We start from the raw sequence: 26,283 nt of genomic DNA on the forward strand, positions 1-26,283 counted from the left end.
CTATGCAGCATTAACGGTCAACACTGCTGATCCTAAAGTGAGCACCATATATACATCTGAATATAAAAAACCATTGGAAACCAAACACATATGGGTTAGTTAAAAGGTGCCATTCCAAGGCTATACATAATCACAGGAAAAAGTATTTACATTACTTGGAAAACAGCTGCAACAAAGAGTTTATTGCCAATGCCCTTTATAAACTTCTCTCCTACGTTTAATACAGATGTTACGCTCACTATCTATGTGAACCACACATCTTATTTCTGGCCCTTTATAAGATCCCTGCTCAAGAATTTCAAGCAAATATGTTCTATGGCTTCACCCACCCATCTTTTCTGGTAGCTTTCAATTATAAATATCACAATGAACTAGAGCTGTAGCTTAAAACATATCTAGCCTAGGTCTAGAAAGTAAAATAAGTATTTTAGGTATCATCTTAGTTAAGTATATTGTGAAATTCAGTTTGGAGTAAAATCTATGAACCCTAAGTAGCAGAGTCAGGGTGTACTTGGAGAAACCGTGACCAATGGAATGCAGTCCTTTGGTGCCCTGCCCACTCTACAGACAAAGTGACTGTCACTTCAGAGACATGAAGGAAAGCTGCTGAGTGTGGGAAGGTTCCCCCTCCCCCAATCCCGGCCCAGCCACATCCTATCACCAATGTGGATAAGCATTGCTTTGAAGACCCCCAGGGCACAGCCTGAAAAAGTAGCATCTGGCCCCTTCCAAAAGTAGCAATCTGCAATATACTGCGTCTTACAAGATAAAATGCCGCGAAAGATGATTATCTGGTCAAAAGTAGTCTTTGTACAGGAGCAGTTTAAAGTAAGAGTTCTTTGATTATTGTTTTGGCAGGAAGGCAAAGTGAAAAACACTTGCAGCAAAAAAAAAAAGCAAAAACCAAAACGACAACAACAACAAAAAAAACAAAGCAAGCTTTGTGCATTTTTGTTTGCTGTATGTGTGAATTTTGTTCTTTTATATGTGTTTTTGATCAGCCAATTTTCATAGCTTACTGAGCTAAAGGATATAGAATGGAAAAAAAAAAAACAACGAAAGAGACAACCTAATTACCAAACTCCTAAAAATCAAATCCCAGTAATTTTTAAAAAAAATTTATAGGGTTTTGACTTTGCCAACTTCTGTGTGCACCTTTGCTCCCATATCAGGCCCTACAGTTTCTTCTATCTACATGGTTTTAAAGGAAACCCTAGGGTGTGCCCTATAGGAAGGAATTTACACTGAGCATCTTTTTGTTCTGTTAGACAGACTACACACTCTATAAGTAGAGTTAAGACACCATCAGTTCACTTCATCACATTACAAAATAAGATTGTCTGTTTGTAATTTACCACTACGGGGGAAGCTGCCGTATAAATCTAAGTACTTTATCTCACCTAGTACAAAACAAGAAAATCTTTTTCAGTTAAATTTTAAGAGCCCAAACTTTTTTTTTTTTTTCACACTATAGCTTAAGACAAACAGGTGTGGGTATGCTGAAATCATGGTTTTAAGGTTCTCAGTGCAGACGCTCGCTGTACTCTGCTCCGCACAGGCCTCGGGAGGCGGGGCACGCACACGCTCGCAGGCACCAGGCCTGTCGGCATCACCACGTTATTGCTTTGGTTCTGTCTCAGACACCACGGAGTGTGCCTCAGAGCACGGAGTTTCCGTTATCACAGAAGGTCAGGATAGGAATTTAGATTTGTCACACGGAAACAAAAACATTTTTTTCTCTCTAGATTAAGTGCGGAACATCAAATTTCTAAGTGCTCCATTTATATTAGGTTCCAAATATACATTTTAATTTAATCCTGATCATCCACATTAAAATTATAAATGTAAAAATTACACAACAGACTTTTCGGCTGGAAAAGAAGTGTCTAGCAGCATGCACAAAGACCATGCATTGTCACATCGTCAGGCGAACAAGTGAAAGGTAATAAATAACTGCTCCTAACGCCCACTGTAAAAGAGCAAAAGCCAAACGAGAAGAGCGGAGAAGCGCGGAGAAGCGCGCCGGTGCTCAGGCCCGAGCGGGGAGGACGCCGGCGGCCAGGGAGGGCGCCAGCGGCCAGGGAGGGCGCCAGTCAGATGACGTGGCAGCAGCTGGCCTGGCTGGAGGCGCACAGCAGCCCGTCCTTAGGGTTCCGCTGGATGTTCACAGAGATGGTCTTTTCGCACAGAGGTAGCTGCAGCACGTTATTTTTCCGGTTCTTGCTCTTTATCCGTTCTAACTCAGTGCTGCTGTCTGCCACGTGGTCGGAGAAAAACTTTATGCTGCCCACGCCCGGGGCCTGGCCCGCGCTGCCCGTGGAGCTGATGCACATCTTCCACGTGGACTTCTCCTGGACCTTGACGCTGGAGAAGGACAAGCCACCCTGCGGGTCGAGGATGTACTTGGCGCCGCCGTGCAGCTGGGAGCCCAGGCAGAGGCTCATGAGTTTGAGGCTCTGCACCAGCTCGCCGGGGCCGGGGCCGGCGCAGCGGCGCGTGCTGCCCGACGTGCCAGTGGGCTTGCCGCCCGAGCCGCTCGCGGGGCTGCCGCCACCCGCGTTGTTCTCGCTCGGGCTGGCCTTGTCCGCGCCGCCGCTGCCGGCGCTCGGCTTGCTCTGGCCCCCGCCGTCGCCCTCGCTGCCCGGGGGCCCCTCGCTGCTATCCCGCCGGTGCCAGGAGTAGGTGAAGCCGCTGTCTTTGTCCAGCCGCCGCCGGCTCTCCGAGTCGTCGTCGCTGGTCTCCGAGCTGCTGCAGCTGGAGCCGCGGCCCTGGCTTTTCCGGCGGTGGTAGCGCTTGTGCACCGTGCCCGGGGAGGCGATGTTCATCTTGAGCCGGCTCAGCTTGGGGGGCAGGTTCTCGTCCATGTCGAACTCGTCATCCGACTCCCCTTCCTCAAAGATCTGGTTGAGCACGGGGGCGCTCTTCCTCGACGTCAGCCGGTTGGTCACCGAGGGCTTCCGGCGCAGAACCACTTGTGTCGAGAGGGACATGGGCTTCTTGTCCTCCTCATCTTCCTCTTCGTCTTCCTCCACCCGGAACAGGCACTTGCGCCCGCTGGCCGTGGCTTTCAAGCTTGCCGGGGACACGGTGGAGAGCGCCGGTCCGGCCAACTCGGGGAGGTCGTCCTTCTTAGACGAGTCACACAGGCCTTTGCTCCTGTGGCCATTGAGGACGCTGTCGGCAGCCCGAGCAGGAGACTGAGGGACAGTCGCGTGGGACAGAGGAGTGGCCGTGAGATCATCCTCAAGGTCCTGGGGTACATCGATTTTGGTGGGCCATGACTGCCTGTGTAACAGATCGGAAGAAGAAAGCCATGTCATAAATAATATGCAGACTCTATAAAACTACATCACATAACACTGACTAGGGCAAAATCCACAGACTGATAAAAAGAAATACGCAAAAAAGAAAAGGAAAAAAAAAAAACCAGCAGCCTCGCAAACCCATTCGACATCCTATAAAGATCAGCAAGGACACCAGCAGGGCAAATGTGCTTCTGAAACATGGATCAGGCTGTGGCTCACTAGCCAAATGAGAACTTCATCAGAGCTGTCAGGAAAGGGAGCCAGGAGCTACTCCATCTTTCCCATACGAGTCTTACACCACAAGAAAAACAGTTTTAAAAAAGCACAAGGGAGATCACCAAAGCAAATCCCAAACACAACACGTTTTGTTCCTCTGGGTCTTAGATCACAACCTTTGAAGGTATATGGTTTGCTAATAAAATTCACCTGAAAAAAAAAAAAACAATTCACCTGAAATTCCCAGTCTTCCAGATATGACAGGATGGTGTAAAAGTCTGGTGTTTATAAAAATAAATGGAAATAGTTCAGTGGATTAAACATGAGAATACTGCAAAGAAAAGTCAATGGACATGGGCATACGTACAACTCTTCACCAATTAAAAAAACACACGACGCTAAATATAAATCCAAGTATTTTAAATGTCCACACAAGTGTAGTAAGTAGCAAATCCACAATTATTTAAACTTTGATTTTATTCCCCCGTCTAGAGTCACCCGAGCAACAAGAACATTGCTTGGCAGCCAAAGGAGAAAACTTTTTGAAAATGAGGTCTCTGGCTGTTTTGGAATTCTTAACTGTCCTCTGTCCAGGGGAATAGTAGATGTCAGGGATCTTTAAAATAGCCACTTCCACACTATGACACTTTCGTGTTCACACCAATTCTGTTATCCTAGAAATAAAACCCAATTGAATCTAGAGCTTTAAAAAACTCACAGGAATTTACGACAGACATCTTTCCCCCAACTCAGAGCCATTTCTTCTTTGTCCACGGCGTGGTCCATCTATGCTAGTCTTGGTAGTTCATAAAGGCTGAGTGCTGGATAATGTCTCTGAGGTCACTAAGTGTCTCTGGACAAGTCCTCTGTCCCCCACCCACACACAAAGCCGGGGTGATGCCTGCGGCTCTGCAGCACAGCACCCCGCCCCCGTTCCTGAAAGAGCAGCGCCCCCCCACGCCCGCAAACACCCCGGGGACCCTGGGCCGGAAGGCCGGGTGCCGACTGTGTCCGACCCACCAGAGCGGCAGCCAGCGCAGTCCAGGATCAGGGGGCCCACACGTGGCGGAGGCTCTTCTCTCCTCACCTCCCACCCCACCTGAAAAGAAAGCCAAAACCGTTCTCAGAGCCCACTCCCCAAAACAGGAGGGGTGGCTGTGGCCACTGGGGTGGCTCCTCCATTGGCCACTTCTGAACCAACGGCTTTTAGAGGAGTAAGTGGTTCAACCATTCACGTTATTTGAGCGCACATCTGAGCTCCATGTTGTGCTAACCGAAGTCAGTCCTCTTCATGGCCACAACACTGTGAGCAGAGACGGCTAAACAAGACCTGTAAATGAGTCACACGGACAGAACAGTTCGAGCGGCCTGAGTGCTTCCCAGAGCCAGCAGAGCGGAGAGCCGGGCAGCTCTCCACAAGCTGGGGCCATGATCATCCCCCTTCACAGGGGGAAGAAGTGACAACACGGACAGGGCAGGAAACGTGACCGAAGTCACGCAGGCTGGCGGACAGTGACACGGAGGCTGGGTTCCATGGCTACTGCACCCCCCAGGGCAACCTAGGAAGCTTCTAAATGGCCGCTGCAGAACAGCTGGGCCTCTGCGGTCTGGCCTCAGGGATTCTCCTCACTTCCTGGGGCTCGGAGAGGATGCTGGCACTGAGCGTTCCCGTGCCAGGGTCCGCTCCTCAGAGGACCTCACGAGGCCTCTTCTAAAACACAGACCACGCCATGCTTCCAGCCCAGGCTTGCAGAACCCAAAGGAGGGTGCTCTTGCTGCAGCTGGGGCTCCCTGGCTCACCCTGCCTGCCCTGCCTGGCCCCTGGAAGAGCTGGGCTCGTTTCAACACCTGTCTCCTGACTCAGTCCAGGGTCCTGAGCCCCAGGGTCACTCTGATCTGAAGGCACGTCCAGCGACAGAACTAAGTCAGGTCCGGGGTTTTGACGATAAAGTCACAGTGCCAGTAAAAAGAAGGCAAGGAAGCAGATACCCCACGTGCCCTGGGCCCAGAAGGAGGTGAGGCCCTCACAGAACCTCTACTCTGGTATCTCCAGGAGGGTAAAAGGAAAACTTGAGGGAAGGCTCTGATATTTCTTTATAGGCTCTATAACTTTTATAATAAGGTACAACCAACTTATTTACATATGTGATCAACTTTAGATTGAGTTCTGATCTGTTTCCCTGAAAACAGCTCAAATCCAAATATTCCATCCTCTAAGGCTAGACTGACTCCAGACTTGGTGGCCTGATGTGTGGTGACCCTTCTCTTCCCAGCGGGGGGGCCCAGGTCAGGACTAGGATGACCTCACCCCTCAAAGTCACTGTTCTGGTTGGTCTCATGCCTGAGTCCCTGGCTCCCTGGGACCCAGTCCCCTTCCACACAGACAGCAGACAGCGTGCCTAGGTTTCATTACAGAAGCCTCCATCCAGGATCCAAACAAAGTTAAATACTAAGTCCACTTTCCAATTCTAAACTTCTAAATCTTTATTCTTTGGCCACCCAGGAACGTTTTCTTCTCTCTTCTCTATTGCTGCATCCCAAGTAACAACCTACACATGGCAAGTTGACTCCAAGTAATTTAAATCCAATGGCTTTCTGCTTATTTTAAATAATTATTATTACATATTCACACACACATATTTGTATATGGATGTACGCGTAGAGAATTATTCAGAATTGGGAGCATCCTTCTGTTTTTGAATCACTACACTTCCATGGAATTCCTTTATCTGAAGAGGGAAAGATAAATTCTATATGACTTTCATAGTGGTGATGTAAAAATGTAATCCTCTCCGTCCTTTGATTTTGAATGGAAAGCATATAATATGGCAGAAGAAAAAGCAAGGTGGGGAGGAGGGGGAAAAATGGGGAAGAGCACATTCATGACTTTACCAAAGACACCAGTGGTGATGAAATAGTCCTAACAGTGACAGCAAACACATGGAGCCCAGCTCAGGAGGTGGATGTATTATTACTCCCATTTCACAGATCAGGAAACTGAGTCAAAAAGAGGCGAAGTGACCTCCCAATGTCAAGCAGCCAATAAATCAAATAGCTGATCTGTCAAATCACTGAAATCCTGAGATAATATCAGGGCATGGAAATTCCCTTAATGTTCTTAAAAATTATTTCAAATAACAGTGGGAACATTTGGCCCTGTTCCTGGAATGAAAACTTAAAGAAAATAACACATTAATACATATAAGATCTGGAAGAGTTTAATGAAAACAGCTGACAGACACTCTGCTTGAGGCTGCTTCTCCAAACGTGTTTTCCTGGCCAGGCTAGCAGCCACAGCCCCTCTCCCCTGAGCCCAGGAAGGAAGGTGTTCTTGGTGACAAAGGAACAAGACTCCCACACAGGGAGAGCCCATGTGTGGCCTCTCCAATGAGGCTGCCACCACTGTTTATACTCTTGTGCCCCAAAGAGTTAGGAAGAATTTTTTTAAAGGGGTTCTCTATTTCAAAACGTTAACTTACTAAAATCAGTGAAGATTTTTTTTCTCACCTAAACTGGGCCTTGATATTGCTAGGACTTGCAGATCTGGTTTGTATCTCTTTCTCTTGCTTCTCCCTCAGGATCCTTTCAGCAAGCAAGAAGTAAGTGGCCGTGATATGATTATACCTGTTGGTTTCCAGGGCTCTGAGGAAAATAAGGGAGAATAAATGTAAGCCATGTCAGCAGGTTTGCTTTTTTACAAGCAGAATTCTTTTTTTTTTTTTTTCCTTTTCCAAAGTACAAGCAAATGCAATCCAATGACCTGGAATCTTTAAAATCATGAAAAAAACACAAACAAGAAGAAAAACCTAGTAGTTATTTAGATCACTCATGAAATTCTAAAAAACTATATAAAAATGTTCAGTTAGTAAGAAAAATCCAAAATGCTGAGAGCAGCTGAGCTGGATGTCAGTTTTCAATGCATAAAAAAGGTGATGAAGCTTTCCAAGAATGTATGCATTATACAAAACTTTAATCTGTGTCAGTGTTCATTTTCATTAAATTGGCTTACGTGCTTCCATCAGAAGTATGAAATGAGCTGTATGAATGTGCACTGAAATACCAGTATCAATCAGAAAAATGAGGATGAGTTTTTATTTTTACACTTTGCATTTAATGAATTACTAATATAACTGAGAACATGTCATTAGCCTCTTCTTTGAATAAAATCAATGTATTCATTCATCCATTTCAAAAGAGGGCTCTGAGTCCTTAGTCTGAGCAGGCATCCTGCAGCCCCGGGCTGGCAGCCTCCCGCCCACAGGGCACACGGCCACCTGCCCTCCTGCGGCTGGCCTGGCCTGCGGACTGCACAAGCGCACTACAAGGGTCTACAGGGCCCAGAAACTTTCTGTAGTCACTGAAAATACACAATTGAACACTTAAGAAAGAAGCAATACAAGGATCCCTTTTCACAAGACGGGCAGGGGGGTCACAGCTAATGGGGGCAGGGCAGACTGAGGTGCAAGACTCTAAAGTAAGAGCCCAAGATGAAATTCAGGGCTCAGAATGACTTCTTAGAGTGGTTTCCTAAGCCAAGTACCAAACTAAGGTCACTGGCTTATTTTGAGGGGGCCAAAAAACACGTGTCCTTTAGTTGAGGCATCATGCTCAGGAGGGGGAGCTGGTCACAGACAAGCCATGGGCAAGAGCTGAGACCAGCTGGGGGGAATGAGCTTGGGCCTCCCAGCCCCTGCTTCACCGTGCACCTGCCCACCAGTGCACAGGCAAATGGGGTCTCCTGAGCCAGGGAGACTGCCCCTCCCTTTGGATTTATCGTTGAATTTACATGAATCCAATAGTTCTAAATGATACCACTGCATGTGTTTATTTAGGCTAAGAACATTGAGCCAATTCAGGGAGATACAAATAGCCTTCTATGCACTCAAAATGAAAAATCACTTTCTACACATTCCTAAAACGAGTGTCCTTGGCAGGCATGTCCTGCTCTTCCTATTCATTTAGGTCATTAAGTATGACAACTCATAATGCAGCTGGAAATCTGCAGAAATTTGTACTTAAACCAAAATTTTGAATCTGAGTGGTTTTCTTTTTTGCCCACCCCCTCACCCCGACGGAGTATCTCCTCTTTCCATCATACCTGATGGTTTCATTCAACAGGTTAAATAACATTTTGACTTTTCATTTGTGGAAATACTTCATAATTTTCTAGACAAGACCTCTTATAGAAATAAATCATTATTAAAACAAAGCAACTGCATCTTTATATTATCCTTGATTCCAAACTTCTTAGATTATTAAAAACTGGCTTTGGTTTTAAATGACTTAATTAACAACTTTGTATCTTACGGGTTGCAGGTCGCTGCAGCAAGGGCTCTGAAGGGCCAGAAAGTAAGCATTTTACGCTTTGTGGGTCATGTGGTCTCTCTCACAGCCACTCTGATATTGTAGCACAATGTGGCCAATGACAATATCCAAGCCACCAGGCATGATTGTGGCCCACTAAAATTTTCCTTACAACAATGTGTGACCGGCCCCATGTGTCAACCCCTCATTTAGAGGACTGCAGTCCGCCCCATTCTCCCCACTCACTGTGGGGAGCAGAGGGAGACATGACAATGAAGAAGATGCTGCTATGGAAAAGACATGTACTGGGAAACAAAAAAAGCTATTCCAATCCACCTCTACAGGAAGGGAGAGAGGCCACAGCGTTCGGTGACACCACCCAGCAATGGTGTACTTGTTCACTAGTACAAAAATAAAAACAACAGAACAATAAAATCTATGAGACAGGCACTGGACCAGGAACTCTAGAAATAAATGACATAACTTCTGCCAACTGGGAACTCTACGCATTACAGTGTCCACAGGCCCTGGCAAGTTAAGAGAAGAGACCATTCCAAGAATCCTAAACCCGTGGCCCCATGCTGATGAGTGCTGACATACTCTACAATGGCGTCGCGGTCCGCTATGTCCCCGAGCACCATGCGCTGAATGATGCTATTGTGTTCCTCCTCCGAGAGGTTTTTGTATGACACGAGGGGGATGTTATACTTCGTGGCTGGTGAAGGGTCCACTCCCTGAAGCCAAGGATGATTTTCAATCTCTTCTAAGGAGGCCCTTCTCTTGGGATCTCTCTGTAGCATCCGTGTGATCAGGCTGGAAAGGAAGGTAAGTCCACTGTTAGAGCAAACTGTTGGTAGGGATTAGTAATGGTGGATTATTTTATTAATCAGAATTGTTTCCTACACTTACACCATCAATTTCATTAGGCTCACTAGTGGTGGTGGTGGTGCAGCAGATGGGAATAAAGAAAATTTAGTGCCATCAGATTCATAAATAGAAAATCACAACTGCTGGATATACTGATAAGCCAAACAGCTTCCTATCATCTAGAATTAGCTCTAGATATCAACATCTGTTGTTGAATTAACTGTGGCTTAGTGGCATGCCAGAACCAGCTATAGTGATCAACAATGACATACAGAATACAGTGCATGAGCCAACTTCTGCTTCAGGAAGAATAAATGATCTTGATGAAAACAATCAAAATGCCACAGGCTTTTAAACATATATTTTGTTTAAATGCATTGTGCTGGCAAAATAATAAATACATATATACATAAAGATGGAAGGAAGGAAAGAATACTCAAAGGTAAAAATGGAGTAAAAGCAGGACTTTTAGGAGGCGAATGACAAAGCTAGCCTTTGACCCGACTGCTTCTGCTTTGGTTTCGAAAGCTATACTGAGTGCACAAAATAGAATATAATGTGTAGGGCCTACTGAAGGCAGGGAGTACAACTAGAGCCCTTGTAAAGAGCTGGGGTCCCAGCTTCAGTGTTAGGGTGAATGAGAAGTGAGAAACAAATCTGCTAAGATATCAAGAAGGAAACCTGCCTGCCTCAACACTGGCTGTGGAGTGGGGCAGGGAAATCTCATCTAAGAATTTCTAGCCACAGGCGGCTGGTCCTCACACAAGTCTGTGGTCCAAATTAATGATATCTGTGTGGTACATGTAGAGAAGTTGTTAATTTAAGGCGGTTTTAAGCTGGAGGTGCTCCTAAGTAACTACAGTAGAGAAGGAAATGTAAAACCTTTTCATAGGAACGTAACTTAAAAGAACTCCCCACATAGTATTACAAGGAATACGGCCTCACAATCAAAAAATACAAAGGAAACAAGTACTAACAAGAACTAAAAAAACATGATGGCAACATCAGAATGCAAAGTCTTAAAATACTGAAATTTTCAGACACAGAAGATAACTGTGTTGAATATGTTTAAGACATGGAGAAGTCTGAAATACAAAAAACAGTAAAAAAAAAAAAAAAAAGCAATGGACAAATTTTTAAAATTAGATATAAAGAAAATTGATGAATTGGAAGATAGAGCCAAGGAAATAACCCTGCACCGGTGGACTAAGAGAAAATATGAAGAGATGAAAAGACAAGGAGGACAGAGTGAAAATACCTAACATATATCTAATCGGAGTTCCAGAAGGGAACGAGGGAATGGGCAAGAAACTATATTTGAAAAGATAATAGCTAAGGATTTTCCAAATTCATGGAAGAACACAAATCCTGACCCAGGAAGCGTAACACATCCTAAGCAGAATGAATAGAAGCTCTTAGAGCAGCCTGAGAAGAGAGAAAACAACTGTCCACACCTAGAATTCTAGACTCAATGAAACTTTCAAGGGCACATGTAACATAAAAAGATTTTCAATGAAAAACTGAGAAAGTTTATCACGAACAAATGCTCATCAAAAAAATTCTAAAGGGTATAATTTTAGCAGAAGAATGTGATCCCAAGTGGAAGGATATACAAAGTTTTTTATCAAGCATCTGGGTAATTCTAAACAATTTTTTTACTGTACTATACTCTCTAACTTGTGGAGTTAGAAATATTGAATGGTAAAGTGTTCTAAGGATTTTGTGTTGTTTAGGAAGAGATAAACGTAAGGATTAACTATCAATTTTATTAAATTAAGCATATAGGAGGCACCTGGGTGGCTAAGTCAGTTAAGCGTCTGCCTTCAGCTCAGGTCATGATCCCAGGGTCCTGGGACTGAATCCCACATAGGGGGCTCCCTGCTCAAAAGGGACTCTGCTTCTCCCTCTGCGCCCCCCCCCCCCGCCCCCAAGAGCTCTCTCTCCCTCTCTCTCAAATAAATCTTTAAAAAATTAAAATTATTTATTTAAGCATACAAATATGTATGTGTGTGTTAAAACAGGATAGCACTAAAATAACCGACTATAACTTCCAAGCTAGTTGAAGGGAGAAAGCCAAGTAAGGAGAAAATGAAAAACCTTCATTGATCCTAAAGAAGGAACAGACCAAAAAAAAAAAAAAAAAAGTAGGAGAAATATGAAGCATATAAGAAGAGCATAAATATACCTACATCTTTCAGTGAAGACAATAAATATGAATGGGATAAACTCTGATGAAAAGACAAAAATCCTCAGAAGGGATTAAACCTCCAGCTGTTAAAAAAGACATACTTAAAATCAAGACAATGAAAGGTTTAAAGTAAATGAATGGAAAACTATATAGCACATAAATGCTAACCAAAAGAAGACTGGTATGGCTAGCTAAGACTAGATAACACAGATTGACTTTAAGGCAAAAAGCATCATTAGAGATAAACAAGTGATACACAAGTTCAATTCACCAGTAAGATACAACAATTTGTACCTAATTACCATTGGCTCAAAACACTTAAAGCAAAAACTGATAGACTCCCAAGAATAAAACAATAAATCTACCATTACAGTGAAAGAATATCTCAGTAAGTGATAAATCAAGTAATCAAAAAACTCAGAAAAGATGTAATTTAGAACAGCATAATTAACAAGCTTGATCTTAAGGATTTATAGACAACTCTGACCCCGAAAATGGGTAAATACATATTCTATTCCAGAACAAAAGAATCATTTACAAAAACTGACTCCGTGCTAGGCATTAAGCAAGCCTCAACAATTTGAAAAACAACAAAAAACTAGTACTATATAGACTATATTCCTGGACCACAATGGAATTAAGTTAGAAATGAATAACAAAAAAGTAATTAGAAAAATTCTACACGTTTGGAAATGTAAAATACCCCTCTAAAAACTTAAGGTCAAATAAAGCATTTGAAGCTAGAAAATACTCAGAACTGAATAATAACAGGGCTATAACTCAAAACTAGTAAGATACTGCAGAAATGGTACAAGGAGGCAATTTAATAGCCTTAACTATGACATTAGAAAAGGAAAATTTGTGAGCCAAATATCCAACATAAGAAAAAAAGAAGAGAATCAGCCCATGAAGTAGGGAGAAGGAAATAATACAGATAAGAGAAAATTCACAACATAAAACAAGAAATACAAGTAAATTAATAAAGATAAAAGGCAGTTCCTTGAAAAAAACTAAAAAAATTAGCAAACCTCAGGCAAGATTAATGAAGACAAAAACAAAAGAAGGCAAAAACTGTCAATACTGGAATGATAAAGGGCAACATCCCACTGATCTATATACTTCACAAATATAACCAGAGAATATAAATACTTGAGGCCAATAAATTTGAAAATTTAGATAAAATGGGCAAGCTCCTTAAAAAACAGAAGTTAGCAAAACTGACATAGGAAAAACTAGAAAACTCAATGGTCCTACAGTTATTAAAAATAATCCCTCTACAAGGGAGAAACAGAGAAGGCTCCTAAGATATCACAACAGTTATATTTCTTACTCTGGATAACAGGTTCTACCATTCTCACATCATCAGTAGATAGAGAAGCCTGTATCTGAATCCAAAGAGTCTGAATAGGTAAGCTCTTAACCATCCACCACATGGGCCTAAGATGGGGTTCCACTTGGAGAAAAGATTTCTCAAACCATCAGACTTCCTTCTTACCAGCTGATGGGAAAAATTCAAAACTTTATTACTACAACAAAATCCTTAAAGTAATAGCTATAATCTCAGCTGAACTTACTTAAAAATATCACCCATTTAAAAAAAAAAAAACAGGGCGCCTGGGTGGCTCAGTTGGTTAAGCGACTGCCTTCAGCTCAGGGTCATGATCCTGGAGTCCCAGGATCGAGTCCTGCATTGGGTTCCCTGCTCGGCAGGGAGTCTGCTTCTCCCTCTGACCCTCCTCCCTCTCATGCTCTCTGTCTCTCATTCTCTCTCTCTCAAATAAATAAATAAAATCTTTAAAAAAAAATTAAAAAAATTAAAAAACATATATATATACATATGTGTATATATATATAATCACCCATAATGTCAATGAAATACTGAGCTTCTAACAGTTCTTTTATTCCATTATTATATTTCTCACTATACATATCACAGAACTATAAAGTACTTTAAATTCCAAATAATCAACTTGAGTGTACTTTTGGTTGCTGGCTTCCCATAATCACACAAACCAACTGCAGAGAGTGGTGTATGAATAAAATTAAGGGAAACGTTATGTAAAACCTAAAATGGTGTGTTGGTGGTCTATTTCATGAAAAGAAATGCCTTTTCTCTGGAATTTAAAATAATTCCAGGTGGTCTTGCTTTTTTGCTAATGCAAAAACACCAAGATAGTTCCCATGGTAATATCTTCATTTCCAGTGAGTAACTACCACTCCTGGAGGCTGAAGAGGCATATAATGGGCTTCTTGAAAACAAGCGTATTTAAGAAATAGACGAACACGGGCACCTGGGTGGCTCAGTTGGTTAAGCGACTGCCTTCGGCTCAGGTCATGATCCTGGAGTCCTGGGATCGAGTCCCACATCGGGCTCCCTGCTCGGCAGGGAGTCTGCTTCTCCCTCTCACCCTCCCCCCTCTCATGTGCTCTCTCTCAAATAAATAAATAAAATCTTAAAAAAAAAAAAAAAAAGAAATAGACGAACACATTTTGTACTCCAATATTAAATTTCAAATCATATTCTGGACCCCCCAAAACACACTTAACAAAAATAAAATATCAAGTTCAAAAATTAAAACGAACTCAGATGCTTATATATTGAAGTCACCTCAAATTTTTTTGACATATTAATAGAATAAAACAAAACTTCTGGGGGTGCATGGGTGGCTCAGTTGGTTAAGCATCCAACTCTTAATTTTGATCAGGTCATGATATCAGGGACATGAGATTGAGCCCAGAGTAGGGCTCCACACTCAGCGTGGGGTCTGCTTGGGATTCTCTCTCTCCCTCCCCCCCCTCTGCCCCTCCCCCTGCTTGCACTCTAGATAAATAAATCTTTAAAAAAATAAATAAAAATCTGGTTTTAGTATGAGTGTTTTAAGTTTCCACATTCTTTTTCTGTTTTTACTTACTCTTTACACTCTTTGGACACATGGGATGGTACGGTATATTTGCAATCCATGATCATTGTCAATGTTTCACTGTCATTGGCCTCTTGAAAAGGTGGTTGCCCACACACCAACATGAAAAGGATCACTCCCAGACTCCATATATCTACAAATCAAAGACATACTGTTAAATATTGGATGAGTTAGAAAACCAAAAGCACTAAGAAGAGTGAAAGTAGACTAACAATATTATTTTATTTCAATAGTGAAAATCATTTATATCTCAAAGAAAAACATCTAGGGAAGAAAACTTAAGTCCCAATAAGGCAGGGAAGGTATCTGTCTTGTTCACTGTTTTTATATTCACCTCAGCCACATAGTGAATAGTCAATAAATGTTCAACAAAGAGATAAATTAATTCATTAATGGCAAGAATATCAAGTGGAAAGTACCTATCAAGGTTCCCAAGCCACTGGACAACACACTGCTGTCTTTCTCATGACATTATTTACCAGAGAAAAACTAAAACTAGTATTTTAATACTCTGAGACATAAAAAGGATTTTGCCTAACGTCACAATTATCTCAGTTTTCTTTACCTCAATCCTGGTGAGGTAACCAGATGATGTAAATCAGTCACTTTATAGTTAAGAAAATTAAAATTCAGAGAGGAGAAATATTTCTGTGCTGTCACTGAAGAAAAAGACAGGTGATACATGATTTCAGAGGACAAAACTAGGTCTGAAGATACAAGTAACCAGGAGGCACACTCTGACTTAAAAACAGCACAAGCTACTTAATAAAGCGCTGGGAAAGACAGCAGGTTTCCCATCACTCTAAGTACTTCAGCAAAGGCTGCGCAACCATCTAATATTCTGCATAAGACATTCCTGTAGTGATTGTAAGGCTGGACTAGTTGACATCCGAGGACCCTACCAACTGTAGCATTAGACTAACTCCTACAAGAGCAAATAACCCCCTACCTTCTTGCCATTAGATAAAATCTCACCAATCATTTGGAAAAATGATGGCTTTTCAAATGAACAAAGGATGAACCCATTTAAGGAAGGGTATCACAAATCATTCACTCATTCCAGAAACTAAAGTATAGATATGATTACATAAACATTAATAAAACAAGAGATGAATTCAAGAAGCTTTCTACCACAAAAGGCTTAGAAGAGAATGCAAGCCATGTGGACTTTGTCACATCTGTTAATACTCAACTGCTGTTTTCATTTAGCTTAAACTCCCAAAATAATGTAGGATCCATATTATTTTCCAGCAGAATTATAACTTGTTAATAAAATATCTTCTCCTTGGTCCAAACTAAACAAAGAGGGCAATAAAGGCAGAAACCCAAAAGTTAAACACCTTGTGATTTTTTTATATGTACAACAAATTTTACTAAGGATGCTTCAATGAAAATTAGTTAAGCAGATGGAAAAATCTACTAAAATTAAACATTACATATGTAAGAATAAAAGGGACCTAGAGATCATTCAGTCCAAACCCTTGGCTCTTCAGTGTCCCTAAGAGGTGTGCCTGGCATTGCTTGTTGGATGCATAAATTATGTGACCTACCACCCCAGGACAGCAAGCTGGCTCAGGACTCCACTCTACTCATTGACCCACATTTCTTTACCTTGATCTTGGAATGCAGAGGGCCATCCCCATACAAAGTCAAACAATCTGAGTAATGGTGGCTAGCTGCACCTGTTCTTTAACTATCCAGTGAGAAGAATTTATAACCCCAATAGTAGTTGTAACTTATTAAGAGTTTCAAAGGAAATCTGTATAATTGTTTAACCTAAACCCTCTTTGAACAATCTGAACCTATTTTTGGTTACCTGCCCCAACTCTCAAGCCACTACTGTGAACAAGTGGCAATTACAATTATTCTCCCTTTAATACATGTGTCCCTCATTTTACAAAGCAGTTATATTCCTAGAAATTCGCTATAAAGTGAACCCATCTTTTCATCAATGTTTATTACATAAGAAGGGAAATATACCACGGTTTTATTTTTGGTTGATTTAGATTATTTTGTGCTATTTTGTTTATTTTTGGCTACCTCCTCCCCAAAGAAGGGAAGGGATTTTAAGTGGCTTGCAATAAAACACATAAACATAAAAATCAGGGGAGTTAAAACAAAAACTCTCTCTCTCTTCTGTTGTTTAAATACTGACTAATGTCTAGGGCTACTACTATAACCAAGCCCAGCCATTAATACATACGTATTTGAGATACAATAAATTCTTATCTTTCCATATAAATCCTACAAAACAACAAATTTTTTTTTAAAGATTTTATTTATTTGACAGAGAGAGAGAGAGCGAGAGCAGGAACACAAGCACGGGAGTGGGAGAGGGAGAAGCAGGCTTCCCGCTGAGCAGGGAGCCCGATGTGGGGCTCGATCCCAGGACCCTGGGATCATGACCTGAGCCAAAGGCAGACGCTTAACAACTGAGCCACCCAGGTACCTCAACAACAATTTTTATAAAATGAATTTGGTTACATTATTTCTTCTACCATCTCATACTTTAACTGTGGATAAACCTGTTTGGTTATTTAGTTTTTTACTTTTTCTCCATGCTAAACTGGAGATGATATCTGAGTGTAATTAGACAAAGCTGATGTTTTGAAAGTTTAACAAATAATACAAACATCAACTAATAATTACCCCAAATTCTTATCTGGTTAAAGAAAACTGTCTTTTTCTGTTAAATATCAACCTAAACAGCAATAAGGAAGTCCCAATTATTTGGAAATGTTCTCTTTAGGATCATTTGCCCAAGCAGGCTCACACACCACTTGTTAGGAAGTGGTGCATGATTAGAAGAGTAAAAGGAGAAAAACAACATAAATATATATACTGTCTCCACTGTTTCCAGTCAGGGCTCAAATAATTTCTGAATGTAGAAGTGCTTAAAATTTGAGAAATTTAGAAATACGATTCTGTGCCTGGTAGTTTACAAAGCTAAGTGACATGATATGAAGCATCTAAAAGAAGAGCAGCAGTGTGACTAAAGGAGTCAAGTTTCAAGTTTCAGAAAGGGCAAATGACCCTCTCACTGAGACAATGTGATTATTCAAGGGGCTGCTTATTTTTATTTACTTATTTTCCAGACTTAATTTCTCTTCTTAGTCTTGTCTTTGAGTGATTTTACTTTTCCATCCTAAGGGTCAAAGGAAAGAGAGAAAAACAATCCCGAAACAAACACACAGTGGTATGACTTTAACCAAGTATTTAAACCTGTTCCCAATCGTTAAATGGGAATAAGAGCAGTAATGCACTTCCTCTTAATGCTGTTGTGGGCTTTAAAGAGATTAAAATCAAATCCATGCTGAGTATTCGGGACAGAGCCCAGAACACAGACAGCATTCTAAGGAGGCTGCACTGTCCCGCCCTCGTTCATCTGTGCCACGCGGGCACTGTTCCTTTTTTTTTTTTTTTAAGATTTTATTTTTTTATTTATTTATTTGAGAGAGAGAATGAGATAGAGAGAGCATGAGGCAGGGAGGATCAGAGAGAGAAGCAGACTCCCCGCCAAGCAGGGAGCCCGATGCGGGACTCGATCCCGGGACTCCAGGATCATGACCTGAGCCGAAGGCAGTCGCTTAACCAACTGAGCCACCCAGGCGTCCCGCGGGCACTGTTCCTGAGCACCATGGACACCGAGATGAATGGGGGACATCCTTGCCCTTACAGGGCTCCCAGTTCACTATGACAGACAGACAGCAGGGAAGCTCAAGAAGGCACAAAGCCAACACAGACAAGAGAAACTAGTGGAGATGGGGGGAGAGAACAGGAAAGGCCTCTTAGTAATGCAGCAACAAAAGGTGACAATTCATGATCTTGGGTCCCCAGGACAAGACACCTGGTATTACAGGACTAACAATGGCATCAAGAAGGATTATCTATTACATTTCCCTCAAGTGGGGGAGGGAGTTGGTACTTGTTCAGCTTGGGATCCACCAAGTCTAACTGGGGATTAGGGGATGGACACGGAGAAGGTGAGAGAAAGATAATGGAATAGGGACTTCACATTATTTTTATTTTAAAAAATGTTAATGGAATGGTCTATTAATATTAAAGGTACACAAGTTAACAAGTATCAACCATCCGAAAAATCAAATTTAATGTTGATACTACTATCTGAAGCATATGTTTTGATTTCAGACCCAGCTATTAGGTTCTTGGTTAATAAAAAATGGAAAAAGAAAGTATCAATAAATTTAGTTCCTTTGGTTAAAAAAACACTTCCAACTCATGGAACTGAGGGAAAGGGGTGGAAAGATAATGAGGTCTTTGTTAGTACAAAGAATGGGAGTTACTGGCCCCCTTATGGCAGCTCTCAAGCAAGCTGGATACAAAAATGAGCCCTGATGTCTCCTTTGCCTGCTAACAGTCAGCAGGTCAACTTGCCATTAATACAATTATGCCATTTCTAGGGTTAGAGATGGGGTTTCTACTACAAAGGTCATTTTAGGCAGGCTAACAAAAGATCAAAATGAAAACAAAACAGAATAGAAGAACATGCTAATTATTAATTTGAGGAAAAGCTACTGCCAAATGGTGGGGCAGGGGGTGGGTGGAGGATGTCATGACTGCTGTGAAGTTTTCTAAAAAATCACTTACGAAGTGAATTATTTAGAGAGCCAAAGAACAAGCAGGGATTAGAAAGTAATAAAAATGGCAAGACCAGAAGAAAAGTTTCAGGTGGAAACTTCTATTTTTTCTTCTGGCTTTCTTTTATCAGTGCAGCCATCAATCATAACAGAAGCAACAGAATGTTCTAAAACCACTACAGATGAAGCAGGGACCAGCACCTTTTATGATACCACTTAAAACCAGCAGGATTTATGCAATCACTTTTCAGTTCCAACTGTGGTTACCAGCAACTGACATATGACCCAAAACTATTGTAAAAGGCAATGCTTTCTTAGAATAGCAAGTACCGTTACACAAAGCATGTAGGTCTTAGGACCTTTGTTCCTTGTATGGATATTCAGAAACCCTAAGGTTTATTGATGTGAATTGCTCCCTACACAGTAAGAACTACTCATCTGCATTCAACATCACCTAGAGCTCTGGTTACTAAACATTCTTGTTCCCAACACGATCAACGGTTGGTTCTGAGGGACCGGACTACAGACCATTCTCCAAGTGGTCTTCTGAACTAACAGGGGAAGAGTGGGGCAGAAGAGGAATGAAGCATTTGGACAAGTCCATGTTTTAGGGTATCTATATTATTTCTGGTTTTACCAACACTTTAGTTAGAAGCAAAGTTTTACTATTTAACAAGTAATCGTTTCTTTTCTTAGGAAGAAAGTCAGAATGAATGCCATCACTCATACATACTTCAAAAAACTTTCCCACACCTGAATCCATCTGAATGCCCCCTGAGGACTTCAAAAATCAATGATGTCCAAACTAAGCTTATCACCTTTTACCCAAACCTAGTTGTCTCATCTGGGTTCTAGTGTGGTCTATGGCACCTCCACCTATCCAATCAAAACTCAGGAAGCACCCCAGACTCTGCACCTCTCACTTCCAGGTCAGGAAGATCCTGCCAATTCTAGCATGTGCCCAGAATCCTCCAAGGCTCCTACCAGTGACCCTCAGCTCCCCCTGAGATCTCCTCAAACTGCCCTCCAACCTAGCGACCCAGGCATCACCACAGTGAGCTGTAATTGAAGATGTTTTCCTCTATTACTCAGAGCTCCTTGAGAGCAGAATATGTCCCCTGCACTCTCAGAAGTTTGTTGAATGCCAGAATGAACCTAGAGCTAAAGAGAAAGTAGTACCTTTGTAAACACTGTTTGGTTAGGGCCCCACAGAAGGCAGCTGCAGCAGGGGGCAGTCCGTAGTTATCAATGACCTTCAAATAAAAGCTAAGAGAAAAAGGAGACTAAGTACCCAGAGTGGGGGAAGGGGGGGCACCAGTGAAGACAAGCTGCAGTTTGTTTTAGTTAAGGGTTTAACGCCTTGTGCAAACTTGTTTTTTCAAGTCAAAAGAAAACAGGGAAAAGTTCAAGAAGTCCAAAGGTTATCAATCACACACTGTGGGACTGCACACGTTCATAAATCCAAACCAGACAAGCAGCAGACACCCTTCCAACTCAGCATTCTTTCATAAATCACTTTACAAATCTGATTTTAGTGAACTTTATAGATGAAGAGCAAAAAAGACAGGCCAGGCTAAAATCATGTAATTTCCTTCAGTATGGCCTAATGAAAAGAACATGCCTGGGCTAAAGCATCAGAGAGCCCTGGGCTCAAATCCTAACTTGGCCATTTAATTAGTGAGTATTCTTGGTCAAGTTCTACCTGCCTTCTGTGCCTGAGTCTTCTCTTCCACGAAAGGTGGATAGCACCACTCATCTGGTAATTTCTGAGAGGGTGTCTGGGGCAAAGAGCACTACATGTATCACTACAGAACCTGCAAGAATTGAGAAAATCCTTACCTAGATCTAAGTATAGGAGGGAGACAGGTAGGAAAAAAGCAAAAAGAATTTAATACTTTTTATTCAATCTACTTTACTATTTGAATTATCTTACAAGAACATTTATTGCTTGTAAAAAAAGTAATTAAAAATTAGCTGTGCTTAACAGAACATTCTGAAGTGTATGTACTTCAGTGGGATAAGCAGAAACGTCTTTAGAGGAATAAAAAGGTAATAAAAAAAAAAAGCCTACCCTCACTGAGACAGTGATTCTCAACCTGTGGCCTGGGGACACCTGGTTCTGCAAGGTTCCCTCAATGAATTCACAGATCTCTCCAACGCATGAACACTTACAGTAGGAATTATTTTAGTTTGAATTTTTAGCACAAGTAGCTTCTTTCAAGGACTTAAAAAAAACCCCAAATATTAAACGCTAGGTCTTGTGAAGCCAGGGAATGGGCCAGGTCAGTGCTGCTGGCCTTTTCACCCTCTAGTTCCATTTCTATGCTTCAGGACACACCCGAGGTTTCACCAGGGGAAGGGGACACCAAAACTAGAGCCACCAGAGCGCAACCCACCTCGGGGACATTACCAAGGTCTGTCTCCAAATCTCCGCCTAGCCAAAACAGTCGCTCCAGGCATTTCTAAACACCTAGGTGAGGCAAGAACCCACTACAAATTCATAGCTTTCCAAAATCACATCTTTTAAATTACATCCAAATTTACATCTAATACCGTGTGAAAACTAAATACTTCCTTTTACACCAAGCTTACGGGAGAAAATCTCTGGCTTTTGTCCAATTTTATAACACTAATCACAAAGTCTAAAATGTTCACATTTTAGAAATACTTTTGAAAGGTGGAAACATGCTGATGTCAGGCCATCAGCATGGCAACATGCACACGAGCACCTTCTTCTATGCATTTCAACATGGACGCTCTTCAGAGAAGGGAGCTGCTGCTATGGATACACACTGACTGTAGATTTAGTTTTCAGAAGTGATTGCACATGTCAACTTCCCATAAGATTATGACAAATGCAAATTTCACAAGTCTAACTTTGATCTAGAAAGTAGGAATATTCAAATTTAATATCAAATCTAAAAACGTCCAATTCTATTTGTCTAGTCAAACAATATAAACCATGCAGACTAAAGGACTGTATGATTAGTAAAATGTTAAGTCTGCTTGATGCTTTAGTTTAATAGGTAGTGTAGTATTTTGATGTTTTCTTAAATTTATTCTAAAAATGCCAAGACTTTTGCATAAGGTTGAGGCATGCTAACGTAAGACAAATACACAAGCTATTAAAATATCAGTTAATAAAAATCACCTGCATATGCCAACTCCCATGAGTTCTCTTTCAAAAGGCACACAATATTTAATGCATGTGGGGGACACAAAGTCAAATGAAGTTTGTCCTTTAACAGAACACAACATTATCCTAGACTGCCCCAAATGCTTAAGCTTGTCAAAAAGACTTTTTTAACTTTCTGAGGATAAAGAAAAAAAACTTTAAAGTAGTGTATTTGCTGTAACAAGATTCAAAATTCAGAATACTGGTTCTTGAAATTTTTGATTCTGGTTAGTTCTCCATGCATAACACCTAAACAGACATGTGGTTGAAAAGTGTATACAACTTATCTTCCTACATTAAAAAAAGTCAGCATAGCATGTTATATCTTCTAAGAAATTACAATAAACATACAACCTGGTTGTTTCCACACAGGATTAGGACTATTCCTTCACATTAAAACTTTAGCTAGAAAGTTCTCTCAAGTATAACCACACATTTCCCAGTTTTTAACATTTTTAACATTCACTTCTTTCAGATTATCAAAGTAATACATGTTCAGTGACAGTAAGATTCTATTAGCAGCCCCCTCCACACTCATCAACACCACAGACATTCTTTAATATTAGCCTATTAGACAGATAAAGATATGATAGATTTGTTCCTATTTATCCTGTCCTATTTTTCCCTCATTTCTTCAAGGCTTAATTTATATGCACTGGAAGTCACCACCATTAGTGTGCATTTCTGGGAGTTCGAACAATGCAGTCATGCAACCACTGCCACAATCAAGATCTGGAGCAGCTCTATCACCCCCAAAAGTTCCCTGTACTTTGTATTCCACCCCTCCTCCCGGCCAAGCCCCGGGCAACCACAGGTCTATCTCTGTCCCTCTAAGTCTTGTCTACAAATGGAATCACACAGTATGAAGTCTGGCTTTTTTTTTACCTAATGCATTTGAGATTCATCCATGTTGTTGCATGTATCAGTAGGTCATCACTTTTTATTGTTTGAGTGGTAGTCCACTGTATAGATGTTCCAAAGCTTATTTCAGTTTGGGGCAATTATGAATAAAATCACTAAAACCATCTGTGTACAGAGGCTTGTGCAAACTTAAATGTTCATTTCTCTTGGGTAAATACCTAGGGGTAAGCTTGCTGAGCCATACTGTAAGTGTATGTTTTATACGGAACTTTCCAAAGGTGGCTCTAGGACTTTACATTCTCATCAGCAAAGTATGAGGATTCCAAGGGCTCCATTCACATCCTTGTCAACTCTTGATACTGGCAGTTTAAAAAACTTTAGCCATTCTAATAGATGTAGCTTTAATTTGCATTTTCCCTAATGACTAATGATGTGGAGCATCTACCTGTGCTTATGTGCCATATTATGTCTTCTTTGGTGAATTGTTTGTTCACATCTTTCATTCATTTTAACATTGGGTTGCTTTTTAATTTGTTGAGTTTCGAGAGTTCTTTTTTTATATACAATCTCTAGCAATACAGAAAAAGGCTTTATTTTAAAAGTCATATCTGACAGCATTTACATTATTTCCTGAAAACAGCTTCAAAAACTTTTAAAAAAAATTACTGAAGTATAGTTGACATACATTATATTAGTTTCAAGTGTACAACATAGTGATTCGACAATTCTACACCTTCCTCAGTGCTCATCCTAAGTGTAGTCACCAAACAACATTACAATATTATTTGTACTTTCCATTTCCATGACTTATTTAAATTTGTACCTCTTAATCCCCTTCATCTATTTCACCCCTCTGCCTACCCACCATCCCACTGGCAACCACCCATTTGTTCTCTGTACTTAAGAGTCTGATTTTTGTTCGTTTGTTTTTTAGATTCCACATGTAAGTGAAACCATATGGCATTTGACATTCTCTGTTTGACTTATCTCACTTAGCATAATACCCTCTTGGTCCATCCATGTTGTTGCAAATGGCAAGATCTCATCCTTTTTATGGCTGGGTAATTCTCCAGTGTGTGTGTGCATGTGTGTGCGTGTATGTGCATGTGTGTGTGTGTACACTACATCTCCTTTATCCATTCATCCATCAATGAACACTTACGTTGCTTCCATATCTTAGCTATTGTAAATAATGCTGCAATAAACATAAAGGTGCATAAATCTTTTCAAATTATTATTTTTGTTTTCTTTGTGTAAATATCCAGTAGTGGAATTAATGGATTGTATGGTATTTCTATTTTTAATTTTTTGAGGAACCACCCATACTGGTTTCCACTGGGGTTGCACCAATTTACTTTCCCACCAACAGTGCACAGGGGTTCCCTTTTCTCGGCATCCTCACCAACACTTGTTACTTCTTATCTTTTCAATACTAGCCATTCTGACTGGTCTGAGATGACCTCCCACTGTGGTTTTGATTTGCATTTCCCTGATGATTAGCAATGCTGAGCATCTTTCATTTGTCTGTTGGCCAGCTGTATGTCTCCTTGGGAAAAACGTCTGTTCTTCCGCCCCATTTTTTAACTGGACTATTTGTGTTTTTGGTGTTGAGTTGTATACGTTCTTATTATATTCTGGATTTTAACCCCTTAGCGGATTTATCATTTGTAAGTATCTTCTGAGCTTTGAGAATCTTTATATATTCTTTATCAGATATGTGATTTGCAAGTATTTTCGCCCTGTTGGTGGTAGCTTAACAGTATCTTTCAAGAAGCAGGAGTTGATTTTTATAAAATCCAATTTATCAAATTTTTCTCTTATAGATCATGCTTTTGATGTTGTATCTAAAATAGGTTTGCCTAAGTCAAAGCTGCAAAGATCTTCTATGTTTTCTTCTAGGGGTTTTACAGTTTTACAATTCACATTTAAGTCTCTGATGCACACTGAGTTTTTTTAAGTGGCATAAAGAAGAGATCAAGGTTCATTTTTTGCATATGGATATTTAACTGTTCCAGCAACACTGCTGAAAAACTACTTACTCTTTCTCTACTGAACTGCTTTAGCACTTCTGCTGAAAATCAATTGACCATGTATGTGTGGACTTATTTATGGCCTCTATTCTATTCCACTGATCCATATATATGCCTTTTTGTTAATATCATACAGTCTTGATTATTATAACTTTATACTAAGTCCTGAATACTCCAATTACTTTTAAAACTAAATTTTTCCATCTTGGTTATTTATATAACTTTTTAATGAACTCTCTTTTCATTTGTTTTTAGGAGAGTTCCTCATCGATTTGTAAGAGCTCTTTCTACAGTAAAAATATTAAATCATCTATATTACAAATCATTTCCTTGGTTTCCATTATAATTTCAAAAAAAAACAGATGTGCACCATATCCATAAACTATAATCAAATCTATTACCTTTTCCTTATGATTCCTTTTCAGAAAGGCCAAGATCTTATGAATATTTCCTTTGGAGGGAGTGGGTTAATTCTTTATATACAAATCCTTAATTCACCTCGAATTTGACACAGGACACAGACAGGGTCCTATCATTCCTTCTTCCTTAAATGTTTATTTCCAGTACAATTTATTAAATAATTTCTCCTCTGATGCCTTTTGATAATTGAAGTTAGAACTATTTAGAGCCTGTTTTTCTATATCACTTAAAATTACCAGCTAAAGAACCATGCTAAGATACAGTGGTGTCCCTGGGGGCACTGGTCCTTACACTAAAGGGCTACAAAGCAGACACTAATATGAATATTCAAAAAATGTGTGGCACCATTTGCCAGGCACTGTGCTAGGCACTGGGATGTAATCATAATGAGACCTTAG

General features: G+C 40.8%; 1 protein-coding gene across 3 annotated transcripts in view; it reads right to left on the minus strand.

Moving 5' to 3' along the window:
- Window positions 1-1,113: 1,113 nt before the first annotated feature.
- The window catches only part of SNRK (SNF related kinase), a 55,597-nt gene continuing 30,427 nt past the window's right edge, over window positions 1,114-26,283 (minus strand). For all 3 annotated transcript variants that reach the window (XM_081823345.1, XM_081823354.1, XM_081823365.1), the window contains 4 exons: window positions 14,793-14,934; window positions 9,426-9,638; window positions 7,029-7,163; window positions 1,114-3,285 (listed from right to left, as the gene is read on the minus strand). In XM_081823345.1, coding sequence (XP_081679471.1) covers window positions 2,094-3,285; window positions 7,029-7,163; window positions 9,426-9,638; window positions 14,793-14,934 — 1,682 coding nt within the window. In that variant the 3' untranslated portion in view covers window positions 1,114-2,093. The remainder of the gene's footprint in view (window positions 3,286-7,028; window positions 7,164-9,425; window positions 9,639-14,792; window positions 14,935-26,283) is intronic.

This window comes from Leptonychotes weddellii, chromosome 1 (assembly GCF_054177405.1).
Source record: "Leptonychotes weddellii isolate Sample4059 chromosome 1, ASM5417740v2, whole genome shotgun sequence".
Classification (NCBI taxonomy): domain Eukaryota; kingdom Metazoa; phylum Chordata; class Mammalia; order Carnivora; family Phocidae; genus Leptonychotes; species Leptonychotes weddellii.